The following is a 17,456-nucleotide window of genomic DNA, read 5'->3' on the forward strand; positions in this document are numbered from 1 at the left end:
ACGAATAGAAGATCAAACACAAAACAAAGCATTTAACGTGCTACTTTAATTACGATGCGATTTGAGAAACTGGTTGATTAAATGATTTTAAGATGAATTTTATAATGTTCTACTAAATGACAAAATAAACTACGTGATTAAAGTGGAAATGTCGAGATTGAAGTTGACATTTCGTGCTTTTTCCCCACCGTGTGCCTTTTTTCTCTGTACCCTAATAAGCTTTCACATGACACTAAGACAGTGGGCTTACAACTCTTCTTTTCACGGCAACTTTGATATGTGACTTCTTTTTTATTTCCGGCATTGTGCGATTTTGTGAATGTGAGCTTTCAAGTTTCTCCAACACGCTATGTCACTCGATCAACTTCATTTTGTTGATTATACCACGGTTTATTTGAACAAATAGTATGTTTTTCCTTTGCCTCCACTTGGTATTCTCTGAAATTCTTATATTTTCCCTGTGCTTTTCCCATTGTCTTTTCACAGAAGGCTGCATATTCAAATAGGCGTAATTCTGGGAGGATTTTTACATAATGCGCGTGCACGAGCGTTAGTTTTCACGCTGATCGGGATTTATGTAACGGAAGGACGTGGAAGTTGGAGTACGCACAGATTCCTGCATCTGGATTTTTCTGTGCGTAAGCACATTTCGGCTTTTGTGCTTACGCCATGTTATAGTGCGAGTTCTACGCACGGCGTTATACGTGAGGCCCCTGGTGATTGGGAAGGCGACTGTAGAACCCTGAACTCATTGTTCTGATCATGAAATTAGTTGGTGATGACTTTTTTTTGTGACATGGTGAATTATCATGCTGTGAATAGCCATGTGAAGATGGGTAAATTGTGAATGAAGAGATGCACATGGTCGGCAACAATACTCAGATAGGCCATGGCATTGAAGCGATTATTGATTGGTATTAACAGGTCAGAGTTTGCAGAGAAAACATTCCCCACACCGTTACATCATCCCCACCAGCCTGATTTGTGGACCAATCTTGGCATCAGTTATTTGTGGAAACATCCGTCTCAATTACCGAAATCCTTTTCCTCCCTTACTCATCATTTTCAAAGATTTTTTAGCAGTACAAGTTTAATATGAATAGGAGGAAAAATATTATTTGCTGGATTGACAAGTGCTTTATGTGCCATACTTTTCTGTCCTGGAGCCAGATGCTAATGGAGTGGCCAGTTTTTTTTATTGTTAAGAGGATCTTTAGCACGGCTATCCCATTCGCAGTATGTGGTGTATCTGAGCTACATTCCCAGTAAGCAGTTCCACTACTTGTAGATCATCACAGATATTCCAGGTGTATTCATTGTACTGTATATATTTATCCATAGGTTTGAATCGCAATCTGATTATTTGGGTGGTCATCTACCAGGTAATCATTATGGTTTGTCAGCCAGTCAGAAAATATCCGCCACACCTTCTGAGTTCCGTGAAGCAGATCATAGGCATAGAGTACGTGTCAAATAATACAAAGAGTACACGACACGTCTGAGGTTCAAGGTGCAAACGATCAATAGATAGATAGATAGATATGAAAGGCACTATATAATAGATAAATAAAGGCATTATATAATAGATAGATAGATAGATAGATAGATGCACTATATAATAGATAGATAGATATGAAAGGCGCTACAGTATGTACAGTAAACCCTCGTTTATCACGGTTAATCCGTTCCAGACTCTATCGTGATAAATGAATTTTCGCGAAGTAGGATTCTTTATTTATAAATCGAATATTTTCGCAGTTAGAGTATAGAAAACCTGTTTACGACCTTCTAAATATGTTTTTTTAACATTTTTAGAGCCCTCTAGACATGAAATAACACCCTTTAGTCACCATTACACTCGTATTACCCAATATATTAGACAAAATAAGAGAAAATAAGACATATTAGACGTTACAAATATCATATTACTAGGCGCACTCACCTTTTAAGGCGACCGACTTTTATCCTCAATTTTTGTGCGCTCCATGTGTACATCAGGCATGTAAGTTTAGGGAATGAGAACATCAAAGTGCACATTCATAACATCTCCCGAAAACCTAAGTTTTTTTTTATCCCCTCAAGTGCCTGTCCAAAGTCGTACAATGTCAGCCCGAATCTGAACCGCTAAAGACGGAGTTTCATGCACTAAATAAGCTATAGATGAGAATAAGCAAGCACCATCTCCCCTGATATTTACTACGCGGTGAGGCATTTGTACTCTATCAATATTAATTATTTCCAGAGACATCATTTTGTCTATTTTTCCAGCGCATCGCACACAAAAGCAAGGGAACGTACCTCAAGCCGCAAGTAGTAAGTCTGTAATAAGCGGAATACCGCTACGCTTTGCACTCAAGGGATGGAAGGACAATCCCGAACGCTTTTATCTAGTAGATTATTGTACTGTAAATTTAATTGCAGACAAACACACACAGTTCTTACACACAACCACTAACCTATGAAGGCACAACCTTAGTAGGAGAGTCTTCAGAGGTGGTGCAGTATCTTCAGAAGGTGCGTTGTTGTCTTCTTCCGCTGAAGGAGTACTAGGAGTAGGCAGTGGGTATCTGGGTGCACGGCTGAAGAACATCTTGATAGGCAGTTGCTGGCGCTGTCTTTTCATATGTGTGAGGAGGCTTTTGTAGGGTATTGCCATCTTTAATCATATCCAAGAGTTTCACCTTCTCCTGGATAGTAAGCATCTTCCTCCGGCACTTAGTTATATTGTCAGAAGGCTTAGAAAAAGCAGCACGTTTAGGAGCCATCGTAGGGCTTAGATAAAAATTCTCAGAAAGCGCATGCGTAGTGACGTAAGCGTGTATGAGAAAAAAATCGCGATAGAGTGAAGCTGCGAAAGTTGAAGCATGATATAGTGAGGGATCACTGTAATAGATAAATAGATAGATATGAAAGGCACTATATAATAGATAGATACAGTATGAAAGGCACTATATAATAGATAGATAGATAGATAGATAGATAGATAGATAGATAGATAGATAGATAGATAGATAGATAGATAGATAGATAGATATGAAAGGCACTATATAATAGCTAGATAGAATGGTCTTCCTTTCTTCCTGTTCTACTTTTTCCACCTTCACCTTTTCCAGTTAAATGTTTATTATCATTCCTACTCTCTTTGAATTTTGAACGGTTTCCCTTGTGTCCATATGGGTGTTCTTCGGGTTCTTTGTTTCTTCCTCTCACTGATGACTATTTTGTACATCGGCCCCATGTTATTGATTGTGCCCATCATTTGGGGATGGAATAGGCTCCAGCATTCAACCACCTGTACTTGAATTAGCTGAAATAAAAAAATGAATGGATGCAGCTATACATATAAATTGAAATAAAATATTGAGCTGTCTTGAATCTACTTAGAAGAAATAACAGGTGCATTCTGAGATTTACAGCTTCAGCTATCAAAATTGCATGTTTCTGTGCTGTAGTTTACTTGCCATGCTGAATGAATGTAATCTAGATTTCTAGACTCTCTCAGCACAATTCTTTTTATCCTTTGTAGAGTATTATTACTTGACCATTTCAAATTAAGGCATACAGACATGCCGACAAAAATGGGTATGTCAACGAAAGAGGTGATGTGCAATTTTCTCTCAAGTTAAAATGAGTAATCACTTTTATTAAATATAAAAGTATAATATATATGAGAAATGAAAGTGCAGGACCAATAACAATATTAAAGTAATGCCATATTTTCTTTTTTTAATAAATATCTAGTTCTGGACCCCAAAAAAGATCCATGCCTAAAGATGAAATGCAGTCGCCACAAAGTCTGTGTTGCCCATGACTACCACACAGCAAGCTGTATTAGCCAAAGGAGGATGACTCAAAGGTAAGAGACGTGGTCTTTGAAAGCAGCGCCTTTCATTTTATTCCTATCAAGTATGAACATTATAGTTTCACTCTTCATTCATCATCAAACTTTATACTGTAAATATATTTTAAATGATGCCATTATTAAAATGAAGACAATGCTTAATCACATAAAGCATATTTCACATGCCAGAGTATTATCAGAATAGGAAATCTGCTTACCTCTTTTTAATGAGCAGGGACTGAAACTGCAAGAGACATTTTTCATTTGCAAACCTGAAGTAACAATTAGTGCATTAAATGAAAGAGAAATGGATTCAGACATTTTTCATTAGACATGACCATGAACGATGAAGAGGACACAGCTATTACCTCAGCCACTTGCTTGCTTTCTTTTCAGGTGCAGCTAGCTATGGATAAATAGCTAGTCAAAAATGATGATTAGGCCACTAATTGCATATTGTATGTAATGGATCTTACAGTAAGCCATCTTTCCTGGTAGGAAGTAGATTGATGAGAGAGAAGAGTCTGGCAAATTTAATTACTTCCTTAAATACAAAAGTCAGATAAAGGTAATTCTATTAAACAAAGGAATAACCTTATAGAAGTACAAAATAAAAATGTTGCCACATATTTATATTTAGAGATAAAATGAGGTGGAATGGAGAATGCGATTATCTCTCTGGCTTATTCTCACTTGGACAAAGCTGGTAGTACTTTGAGGATGATGTGTTTTGATTTCTCCAGTGCTTTCAATACCATCCAGCCATCCCTGTTAAGTGATAAACTCAGATATATGCAGGTTGGTGAGCCTGTGGTGCCCTGGGTAATGGACTATGTGTTGGGCAGCCCACAATGTGTGTCAATGGATGTGAGCAACACTGGAGCACCACAAGGAACAGTCCTGTCTCCTTTCTCTTCACTCTGTCCACCTTCGACTTTAAATAAAACAGCAGGTCCTGTCACTTGCAGACATTCTCAGATGATTCCACACTTATGAGGTGTATTGATAACGGGGATGAGACAGAGGAGTCAGTTGGAGAAGTTTACTTGTTGGTGCAAAAAGGATTGTCTGCATCTTAATATCAGCAAAACCAAGGAACCGCTTAATGACTTTCATTGCACCAAAGAGCCTCTATGTCTGGTCACTAATCAAACAATTGGATTCCAGAGGTGGTGCACTCCTACAAGTACTTGGGGGGTCCAAATCAATTACAAGTTGAACTCGAATCATAATACAGAGGAATTATATAAGAAATGGCTGAGGACCCTCTTTTTCCTTAGGAGACGGCATTCCCTTAATGTGATCAGTGATATCCTTAACATCTTCTATAACACTGTAATGGCCAGTACAATTTTTTTATTCTGTGGTGTGCTGGGCTGCTAACACCGCTTCAAGAGAGGCCTACCAAATTAACAAACTAATCAAAAGAGCTGGCTCAGTTATGGGACACACTCTGGACACCCTGGAAGTAGCAGCAATGGAGAGAATGAAAACAAAACTGAGAGCCATTATGAATAATGCTGCACATTCTCTCTCTGACATACTAACAATGAGGACATTCAGCCAACAGGTCATTCAGCACAAGCGTATCAAGAAATGCAAAGAAGGCTCCTTTACACCAACAGCAATATGTCTGCATTATGCCTCACTGGGACAGACTGTCAAGTCAGAAGTTTTGTTTTCTTTCTTTTTAAAATTTTCTTTCATTTTAGTCATTTTGGTGTGTGTTCAGAAATATATATTGTGGCAGACGACCAGGGACCTTTCCCCAGCCGGACGCCTGGATCAGGGAAGGACAGAGAAAGGGGCAAAGTGTCTCATGGGTGCAAGAGTGCAGCCCATCTGAATTCCACTAAGGACCATGGATTCGGAGCTGGGAAGCTCAACCCTGTGAGGGTCCATGGCCTAACCCAGGGGACGCCTGGATGGTTCCTGAGCCCTGGAGAACAGCACTTCTGCCACACCAGGAAGTGCTGCTGCTCCAGGAACTGTGTACGCCCGGAGTGCTTCCGGGTGTAAGGGCAGCAGTTCCACCACACCAGGAAGTGCTGCCAGAAGACCATCACCGAGCACCTGGAGCACATCCGGGGCATGATAAAAGGGGCCGCATCATTCCCTTCAAGGAGTCAGAGTCGGGAGGAGAAAGACTAAGCTTGCGAGAGAGTGGAGGTGGCCATTGCGAGACAAAGGATTAAGTTCTATCTATCTATCTATCTATCTATCTATCTATCTATCTATCTATCTATCTATCTATCTATCTATCTATCTATCTAAAAGCACATGTACAGTACCTCTGTCATATAAACATTTTTTGAAACTATTATTAGCATGACATAAATAGCAAAAGCACCTAAGTTTTCTAATTACTACGCGGTGTAGACAAAGCTGTTAAATATCAAATATTGTAAAAAACGTTGTCATGTATACAAAGTACACTGTTAGTTTAACACCTGCTAAAGTATAATGATGGTAGTACAATACAAACTACAGACAATGAATAGAACACCCTATATTAAATACAATATTAGATAATATAATGCAAGAAACACAATAATGCATTTCCAGGGTCTGTGTTTTCATCTTTTCCCCATGTCTTAGTGGGTTTCCTCCCACTGTCCATGTTTTATGTTTGCAGAAATCTATCATTTTTTTAGTTTATTTATTTTGTTCATTGTTGTAGAGATTTAAATAAATATGTAGATTATTTTATGTTAGATTTTCTAGGACAGATAGCCTCTGGCCTTCGCACAATACTCTGTTTGAATGATCAGGCAAAGAAAATGGATGAAAAGATGGTAGTTTAACTTTTAATGTAATTCTGTTTTGCAAAAATATTGGCTTAAATAACCAGACATGTTGATATTTATTGTAGCTTCTTAGCTAAGACTTTGGATTTTAAGCCATATGGTTCACGATTACTGTAAATCCCTGTCACTGACTCACTGTATGACTCAGACACTCAGCACCTGTGACTCATAATCTCTTGTAACATGAACCTTGGAGGATTCTATCCAATAATAAAGGCCCTGTTCAAGTCCAGTAAATTACCTGTTTCCTCTTGTTTTAAAATGATTTCTTACTTAGATGTTATCTGTTTAGAAATGAGGGTTTCATGCAAATTAGATCACTCTTTCTTGTTGCAAGGAATTGTTGGAGTGGAACCAAGCAACAAAGATACCCACATGAGCAGCAAAACTTTGTTGCCTTTCTGGGTCTTTTTACATACAGTAGGTCTTGCACCTTGCCCATTGAGTGTTGGTCTTTGGCCCACGTCTGGCCCAGGTTAATGGAAAAATGCAGTTGGATGAACATTAAAATTAAAGGAGACTGAAAAGTATGAAGAATGGAAAGGTAACAGGACTGGATGAAATGATAGTGGATATGTGGAAGAGTTTAGGGGAACAGGAAGTACATGTGTTGTTGTTTCGAATGCAGAAGATCTATGAACAGGAGAGAATATCAGAAGAGTGGAGGAACAGTATATCCACGTATAAGGTGAAAGGAGATATTCCTAATTGTTTAAACTACTGAGGGATAACACGGATGTCGCACACAATCAAAATTTGGGAAAGGGTTATGGAGAGGTCACCATAGGGGAGGTGCAGTTTGGTCTCATGCCAGGTAGAGGGACACCTGATGCCATATTTGCACTGAGACAGTTCATAGAAAAGCATCGACAAAAACAGAAGGCCTTATATATTTTTGAACTTTAAAAGCTAGCTTCCTTTTGTTGGGCCTGTGTAAGCCGAAGCCTATTGGTAGTGTTTGGAGGGTGGCTGCCTTGGGCCGGTACACTATTGAAAGTCTTTTTTGACTTGTGGACCTGTAGAAGACTGAAAACATCTTTGCGGACTGAGAAGGCAGATGATATAATAAACCTATTTACTCTGTATCATAATTGGTCTAACCAGTGCCTGAATTTGGAATACATGAGTGTCAGTACATTCTTTTTAAATCTGACCTCTTAATAGAATGGAGATTCTACTGTCCAGATTTATTAACATCCTCCTTGAAGATTTAGGCTTGAAGAATTGTAAACATTAGATTGGAGGCACAGGTCATACTTCGCGTTTCAAGTTTCCATATTTACCAAAATTAGAACAGAAAGGGACAGGGGTGTCCCCTGGTGCTTAGATTGTCCAAATTTTTGTGAACAGTCAAAAATGTCTACAGGCCGGAACTGGTCCACGGACTGCTGGTTAGGAAACAGTGTTCAAATACGTGGGAAGTGACATGTGAGAGCCTGGAGATCAACGGTAAATTCTTTAAACTTTTTGCATTCATTACTAATTAAAACAAAAGAAAAAACACAATTTCCAGACATGAAATGCAATCAATATGTGCAACTTTCAACACTGGGTTCATTGTTTAACAAGAAACGCTGCAACTAAACACATGTTTAATTTTTAATTGTTATGCTGCATGATTTCAATTGTTATTGTTAGGTGTTTATTAATATTTTTTAACAATTAATCATTTTGGACAATCTTACACTCGGTTTGGGAATTTTGGGAATCATAGAATACAATTTATGGTTTATTTTTCATTTTAAAATTTACTTTTCCAGTTTTATAATTTTGTTACAATCATTTTTGATCAATGCTATGTTAGTTCACCATCACTAGGACGGCCTGCAATATTGCCAGAGGTGTTTTCGTTGAGGTTGTGACTTGCGGTTAATTGATACAACGGGTTAAAAGGTTGTTGAAAAGAACACTTCTTTATCCGAGCTGCAGATTCAAACCCTAATTTACCATTTTTGGGATTTCTGGTTCTGCAAACATAATTTTGACTTCAATTTTTATTTCTTGATCTGGCACTTTTGCTCATGTTCTGGATTTCTGGGTTTTGACCCTTTTGCTTGTTTTCGTCCATTTTCTGGTTTTCCAATCCAAATTTATTGTTAGCTCTGCTGGCATAACATAGATGAAACCATCTTTAAGCCTGGTCATCACTGGGTGGCAATGGCAGTTCCTTCTGCCTTGAAAAATACCACCATGAGACAACATGAGTAAATGTTACTCAGGAAAAATATTTTCCTATTGACATGTATATTTATTTGTTGCTCACTAGTTAGCCATCCAGCTCCAGTATTATGGGTTGAAACCCTGGTCTATGTGGAGTCTGCAGGTTATTCCTACTTCTTCATTGGTTTCGTTCCAGTATTCTGGTCTTCTTCTTAAACTTGTAATTGTCTGGTTAAAGGGCAGCGGTGCGAGTGAGTGAATGTGTGACCTGTAGTGGACTGGCACTTTACCCAGAGCTGATTCTTCTTGTACTTGCTCCCAGTGCCCTTAGGGCAGGCATTGTCTGTGTGAATAAGTAGGTTACAAAATAGATGGAGAAATATAAACAGATCTTTAATACTTCTCCTTAAAATATTATTTATTAATTAAAAAAGAAATCGTTTTGTTTGCTCAATTGATGTCCTGTTTGGAGCTAATTTGACAGAATTAATATATTAGGAGGTCCATTGATTTATTTCAGGCATGGCCAGTGTTGTTTTCAAATCATATGCTAATAGGTGAAATTGCATTGAATTTTCCTGTTAAATTGTTTCTTTCATGGTTGTTAATAAAATATAAATTGATGTAAGTGTAGTGTTATTTGTGTAGATGACTGCCAGTTGTTTCTTTTTTAAGTGAATATTCATCCATTTTCAATACCACTTGAGCTGGTGAATGTTGCAGTTTGCCATAAATTATCTTTGTTTTAATTCGGCTACCAGTTTATGGTATTTATTTTATGGTGTCAGCACTGACTGTTATGTAATGAGATTTCTCCTGCCAGCTCTGCACTAAAAGATATTTCTTTATTAACTTTGTAGGTAAAGTGCATAAATCTGACAATTACAATAAGTGCTTAGGTAATTTTGCAATTTTTTCACTTTGACTCAATTGTGTAAGAATGATTGCCCATTTATATTATGTGAGCATAAATCTTTACGTGTTAAAGCTGAATGTAGCACATTTCTTCCAGCTGATCACTGAAATCACACGTACGCTACACTTACCTGCAGAGAAATTCAACTCAACACGTGAAACAAAATGCACAATGTAGACTAAGCAGGAAAAATAATACAATTAAGTATATTGAACAAATAGAAATTGTAGAGCATCAATCAATGAGTAAAGAAGAACCAATCTATAACTATAAAATATCTAATTACACAGGTCATGCTGTAAATATACCTAGAAACATATAATATATATGTATATACATATACATACATGTATACATATATAATGTATTGTAAGAGACAAAGTAATTTTACATAAGAAAAACAAAAACACAAAAACCAAAATCTGATTAGCAACTCATAGTGAATTACTTTGAAAACATGTAACAGTTAAATTGATCCACAATTAACATATATTTATTTAAAGGTCCTATAAATTGATACAATGAAAACTAACATGAATTTATGACAAAGATAATAAAACCTGCAATAGTTGATAGATTATGAATGCTTGTAAACACATCAAAGTATACAGAATGATAAACCTCCATTAAAATTTTAATAGAGGTTTTCATCTTACTGTTGAAGCCCCTTTTTCAGTGGTTAAAGCCTGGAGTCTTCTTGGGTCTGATACAACAGGCTTTGGGAACCACAATGTGGGGATTTTCTGTCATTTAGATGCTCTCAGGCTGTGGTCACAGCTATTTTCAGGTCTCTCCAGAGATCTTTAATTAGGTTTTAGTTGGGTATCTGGCCAGGCCACTCAAGAACATTTGTAGAATTGTCCCTAAGCCACTCCTGTGTGGTCTTTGCTTTGTTTTAAGGGCCCAGTCTCAGGTCCAGAGCGCACTGGAGCAGATGTTCATTTGGGATATCTCTATTATTTGTGCCATTTACCTTTTGTTCTACCCTATCTAGTATCCTAGTCCCCCCTTTTAACAAACAATCCCACAGTATGGTGCCACCACCATGCTTCACTTTTGGAATGGCATTGCACAGGTAATGAGCAGTGCCTGGTTTTTCTGCAGGCATGTTGCTAATCTTTGTTTCATCAACCAGAGAATCTTATTTTTCTCTGAGAGTCTTTTAGGTGCTTTTTTGTTACAAACCCCAAATGGGCTCCCATGTGTCTTTTACTGAGGAGAGGGTTTCTCTTGCCACTCTATCATAAATCCCAGATCAGTGCAGTTTTGCAGTGATGGTTGTCCTTCTGAATGTTTCTCTACATAGATTCTCTGGAGCTGGACCAAAGTAACCATTGAGTTCTTGGACACCACTCTTACCATGGCCCTTCTCGGATGACTTCTTAGTTTGGGCAAGGGGGCCAAATATGGGAAGAGCGATGGTTGTTCCAAACATCTTCCATTTAAGCATTGTGAAGGCCACTGTGCTCTTGGAGCCTTACGTGATTTTTTTTTTGTAGCCTTCATCTGAGATATGTGCCTGTCTGTCGTCATGGCTTGGTTTTTGCTCTGATACACATTGTCAACTGAGGGACTTTTTGCATTCAGGCGTGTGCCCAAATGTTTCCTAATCATATGCAATTAATTGAATTGACCACAGGTGGACTCCAAACAAAATGTCGAAACATCTCACTGATGATCAATTAAGTGGTGATGGTGTGAGGAACCTCTTCAGAATTGGTCGATGTTAAGAGTGGTGTTCCACAGGGGTCAGTGCTAGGGCCGCTGCTATTTTTAAGATATATAAATGATTTAGATAGGACTATAATTAACAAACTGGTTAAGTTTGCAGATGATACCAAGATAGGTGGATTAGCAGATAATGTGGAATCTGTTATATCATAACAGAAGGACTTGGATAGCATACAGGCTTGGGCAGATTTGTGGCAGATGAAATTTAATGTCAGTAAATGTAAAGAATTACACATAGCAAGTAAAAATGTTAGTTTTGAATACACAATGGGCGGTCTGAAAATCGAGAGTACACCTTATAAGAAGGATTTAGGAGTCATAGTGGACTCTAAGCTATCAACTTCCAGACAGTGTTCAGAAGCCATTAAGAAGGCTAACAGAATGTTAGGTTATATAGCGCCTTGATGTGTGGAGTACAAGGAGATTATGCTTAACCTTTATAACACACTGGTGAGGCCTCATCTGGAGTCCTGTGTGCAGTTTTGGTCTCCAGGCTACAAAAAGGACATAGCAGTGCTAGAAAAGGTCCAGAGAAGACGACTAGGCTGATTCAGGGGCAACAGGGGATGAATTACGAGGAAAGATTTTAAGAGCTAAGCCTATACAGTTTAAGCAAAAGATTAACAGGTTTAAGAAAAAGATTAAGAGGTGACATGATTGATGTGTTTAAAATTATGAAGGGAATTAGTCCAGTGGATCAAGACTGTTATTTTAAACGGAGTTCATCAAGAACATGGGGACACAGTTGGAAATTTGTTGAGGGTAAATTTCGCATTATTACGTTTTTCTTTACACAGAGAACGATAGACACTTGGAGTAAGCTACCAAGTAGTGTGGTAGACAGTAAGACGTTAGGGACTTTCAAAACTCGACTTGATGTTTTTTTGGAAGAAATAAGTGCATAGGACTGGCGAGTTTTGTTTGGCTGAATGGCCTGTTCTCGTCCAGAGTGTTCTAATGTGTGTTCTAAAGTGGGATGCACCTGATCCAAATGTCAAGTCTTACAGCAAAGAACCATAATACTTGTGTCAATGATATAGTTCAGTTTTTTATCTATACTAATAAAAGGCAAAGCCCTCACTGACTCACTCACTGACTGACTCACTCATCACTAATTCTCCAACTTCCCGTGTAGGTAGAAGGCTGAAATTTGGCAGGCTCACTCCTTACAGCTTACTTACAAAAGTTGTGTAGGTTTCATTTCGAAATTCTACGCGTAATGGTCATAACTGGAACGTATTTTCGTCCATATACTGTACTGTAATAGACTGCAGCTCGATAGCTGTGGGAGGCGAAGTTTCGTATTAAAGCATTTAACCAATCACATTTCAGCCGTCATTTTTTGCCAGGCAGAGAGGCTTTCACAATCTGTTGTGGAGGCATTCTAACACAGAATAAATGTTGATTAACCTGTTGCTTCAACCAATCAGATTTTGAGTTGGTGTCAGTAGGGCCCTCTAGCAGGCGTACGGCAACGTCACTGTATTCAGACCAATTGATTGGATAGAAGCCTACCAAACATATTTCTGTCGACTAAATAAAAATTACTTATATTTAAAATTTAAACAGATACGAAAATTCATAATACCCACGCAGCACTAAGTGTACGTAAGAGCAGGACTCATATGTTTTAACAAGCAGCATATTGCACTGACATGAAATAGCCTGCCCATTTAATTATTTAGGAATGGATAGATAAATTAAGATTTTGTACAAATAATGTTTTTAATTTTTCTTCCTCGATGCATTCTGACACCACCAGCAACAGCTGCTCACACCCCAAAGGATATATATATATATATATATATATATATATATATATATATATATATATATATATATATATATATATATATATATATATATAGATAGATAGATTGATAGATAACAGTGACAAAACAATTACATTGATTACATTGACAATCATGTTATGTTATTTTCAAAATGTTTCCTTTTCTTTTTCATGACTTCTTTAACACACTACTTCTCCGCTGTAAAGCGCGGGTATTTTGCTAGTTTTTAATAAATTTCCAAAAGTTTCTAAAATCCTGCTTTCATTTGTCATTCTGGAGTATTGAGTGTTTCTTGACAAGGGCAAACAATTATTTAAAATAATTTTAGCACAGGGCTACAACAAAGTGAAGGGGTCTGAATACCTTCTGAATCATCTGTACATACTGTATATTATATAAAATGTGTATAATCAGGCAAAAATAAATTTGGTTATATGGGATGCAGCAACGAAAGAATACTGTATATAGTAATGCAAATGTGACAGAATGTCTGCCAACGTTTACCAAATAGCACCCCAGTTTACAGAGTTTTACACAAAACTGCATGAATGGTATTTGTGATGCATTCTGGCATTGCCAATGTTCATTTTTTTGAAGTTCTGTGCCTAATTTATTCAATAAAGTCAGCCAGCTGCTGCTCACCAGCCTCTTGTAAATGAGACAAATATATTAAACTGTTGGTTGGTAAACAATACTAGAGATATGAACCGACATCTCAGCCTTATTTATATTTTCACAGGTATTGTGCTTATTATACGGTATGCATGGTCCAATTTTGTTTTTGGCAATTTATTTCTGAGTGCATCTGCAAATGTAAAAAATGCAGTAGGTAAATCTTATTTCCATGCTGTAAAAAGGGAAGCGAAGGTTAGGGAGTATTTCAGCTGTATTCCTTTATCAGGATTCTTAGCATTCTTCATTTTTTTCAGCGTGGAACTCATCTTTGCCTATTTTTTATTCTTAACATAAAATAAAAGCTGTATTACATATAATTGTATTATTACATAAAATAAATGCATATTGTAGTGGGGCGAATGAAGAGGCAGGGAAAAAATCCAAATGCTGGGGGTGTCAAATGGGCAAAACCCTGTTAAATTTGAACAAAAATCAAGATAACAAGTGAAAAAAGATGTGCTCTAATGCACTGTTTGTGTGGTATTGTATCCCACCGAGAATTACTTGGCAGCAAGCTGTGGTCTTGATCTTCACAATAGCAAGGTCAGGACTGAAATGAGACATCACCTTTTGGGAAAGTTCTGCTTTTATACCTGGAAGACAAGAGGAGGCGGAGCTTCCTTGGCTTCAGTTGCATTTAAGGGGTCAGTTGTCTCGAAGCTGTGAGTGAATAAAGGTAACAAGACTGTTAGTGACAGTGCCCCCTCATTCAAAAGTCTTAAGTTTCAGGGGTTGAAAATATGTGGGCAGTATGGAGGACACACAAAAAAAGAGACTAATGGCTATGTTTAAAAATGAAAATGTTGTAGCGTGGACACGGACAAAGTCTTCCTCTAAGTCATCTGTATCTGATAGAAACTGATAAGAAAAACAAACCTTATATTTTATCTTGATGCCTAAATAACATTCAGTTTTATGAGCTTTATCTGTAAAGGATATAATGGTTTGCCTAGTTGGGAAGTAAGTGTTGTGATGTAGCAATACTCTTCATTTAATAACTTTATCATTAATTATCCCATTCATCAGATTTGTAAACTTTCTTTTTTCCAGTGTTGGGTCTCAAGATGCTGGAATATACTCCAGCAACACAACATGCAAGAAAGAACACAAGTTTAGGTGGAAGGCCAGTTTGTTATAAGGTGCACATGCCCATATTTACACAGTGTCTTTTTATACCCCATGGACTTTCAGCCATTTTGGAGTTGCTGTTTAACTTAAAAAGACATCTCTATAGTTAAGAACCACAGTTTAGCTACACCCAGACTAATGACTTTCAATCTCAGTGTTTCACAACTCCACACATATTAATGTTGCCATTCATTTCATGTGTTAAGTCTATTAAGTAATGTACTTTATTTCCATAAGTGGTAGTCTCACAATAATAGCTGATTTAAACCTTTATTTACTACATCAGATTTTCAGTGGGTCAAACGTTTGAAATACCAAGTGAAATGCCTGTTCAAAGATGGCAGAAATTGCTGTAATGACTTTTAAAAGCTTTTGATTGGCAAATTGTATTTTTTTTATTTAATTTGGAGTGTACTTGTGGCTGTATTTTACTTATTTATTAATTTATTTGTGGATCACAGGGATTTTCAGTTGAATTCCTAAGCGTACTGGCATATTATATAGCAGCGATCTTATGACTGCTAGTTGTCCGCATATGTGGCCAGCGATGGGTGTTGTGCCATAAACAACATGATGGCACCCATGAAAAACCGCATGCCAAATGGTGCTGACGACAAACAAAATGGCATAATGATAATGTCACAAAAGCAGCAATAAAATATTTATTAAAACGAGACCAAACATAAAAATCATCCAAAAAGAGGCGGACAAAGGTGTAATGCATTCCTAATAAATTATTTTTTTCTTTTGTTTTTGCTTTAAATGTTTTGAAAATTATTCCTGGAAAATGTTTTAAAAATAGTATGAAAACATTGTATATATCAATTCTAAATATTGTACACCATTATTATAGATGGCTTGTGTCCAAGGCTTAATTGCTGCCTTTTCTTACGATATAGAAAACTTTTTTTTCCTAGATTTAGTATTGAGAATCAGAATGTATTCGTTTTTTTTTCTGTTTTTGGCTTAATGCCAAGTTCATTTTAATTAATGTCATGCCTTGTAAATTGCATGGTGCCATTTTGTTATTCATGGTAATCACCATTTTTTGCCACCATTTCTGGAATTTTGGTTTCCAAAGATTGTTCTTGGTGACGTCACTCAAATGTTGCTTTATAAGTCGGCTCTGCAGGTTTCCGACAAGAACTAAAAAGTTTGCTGGTTGCTTTCATCTTTGTTTTCTCAGTTTCCTAACATTTTTTGGCTGTTTCAGTTTTGTCAGTTGTCCTTGCTTCCTCTCTTTCTTTCATTTTTAGTTTTGTGTATCTTCTCATTCTCTTTTCCTTTGCTGCTGTGACATGACATTTGTTGTACTCCTGACAGAACACGTTTAACATAGCTAAGAAAATGTTAATCTTTATCTCCAATTTTTACCAACATGACATTTTCTTACTTCTCTAAAAATTCAGCTAATGTATTTCTTATGAACTGGAGACGGAAACATGGCAAAAAGGAGTCTGAGACCTCCAACCTGACCATAAAGTAGGCCAGGAGTCTACAACTACCAGTCCTCAACTGTTCAGTTTGCGCAGTGAGAGTACCGTAGAAATGCTCGCCGACATGTGACTCAGTGGCAGCCATCTTATTTATGGGCAGGCCCAAATTCTGATTAAAGGGAAGGCTGAAAAACCTGACGAGAATATTTCTTGGGCTTTATTAAAAGATAAAATTTTAGGAAGTGAATTTAGTACATCTTGTCACATTCAGGTTTGATTTTTGCTTTGATAGATAATCTCTACTTTGTTTCTGACATGTGAATTGTGAACGCTGGCCCGGACACAGACAGACGGACACCGTAATCTCACCCAACACACGTTTATTTACAAGTATAATTATATTTACAAAGTTCAGTGCATGTCCCAGTGCCTCTTGCACCGTTCCCCCAAAGTCCAGGCCACACAGTCAAAATGCCTCTCTGGCCGCCTCCAGTCCTCTCTCCAGCTCCGTCTCTCTTCCACCCGACTTCCACTCTGGCTAAATGGAGGCGGCCCCTTAAATAGGAACCCGGATGGGCTTCAGCTGCTTCCCGGCACTCCTCCGCAGACATGCCCTAGTGTGGCGGAAGTGTCAGCTGCGCACCTGGAAGCCCTCCAGGTGTCCCCTGTCTTCTTCCCCCCAGCACTTCCTGCTGTGGCGGAAGTGCTGGGGTCCAGGGTTGTTCAGGCACCGGGGCGCCGCCTGCCGGTGGCCACGGGTCCCTACAGGGCTGGGCTTCCAAGCCCTCTACCCGTGGCCCCCAACGTAACCAGGGCGGTCGCCCCCTCGTGGTCTGGAGGAGGTACAAGCCCTCCTCTGGTCCTCCTGGGCGTCTGATGCCACAGCATATTTCAACATTAATCTCTGTTTAAAACAAAAACAGAAATGGAGGTGAGTGTGGAAATGAGATGCAACATCTAATGTCTGTT

General features: G+C 37.9%; 1 protein-coding gene across 2 annotated transcripts in view; it reads left to right on the plus strand.

The window, feature by feature from the left end:
• spock3 (SPARC (osteonectin), cwcv and kazal like domains proteoglycan 3) overlaps window positions 1–17,456 on the plus strand; it is a 411,929-nt gene that overhangs the window by 233,603 nt on the left and 160,870 nt on the right. For both annotated transcript variants that reach the window (XM_039759614.1, XM_039759615.1), the window contains one exon: window positions 3,742–3,856. In XM_039759614.1, coding sequence (XP_039615548.1) covers window positions 3,742–3,856 — 115 coding nt within the window. The remainder of the gene's footprint in view (window positions 1–3,741; window positions 3,857–17,456) is intronic.

The sequence above is a fragment of the Polypterus senegalus genome, chromosome 7 (genome assembly GCF_016835505.1).
Source record: "Polypterus senegalus isolate Bchr_013 chromosome 7, ASM1683550v1, whole genome shotgun sequence".
Classification (NCBI taxonomy): domain Eukaryota; kingdom Metazoa; phylum Chordata; class Cladistia; order Polypteriformes; family Polypteridae; genus Polypterus; species Polypterus senegalus.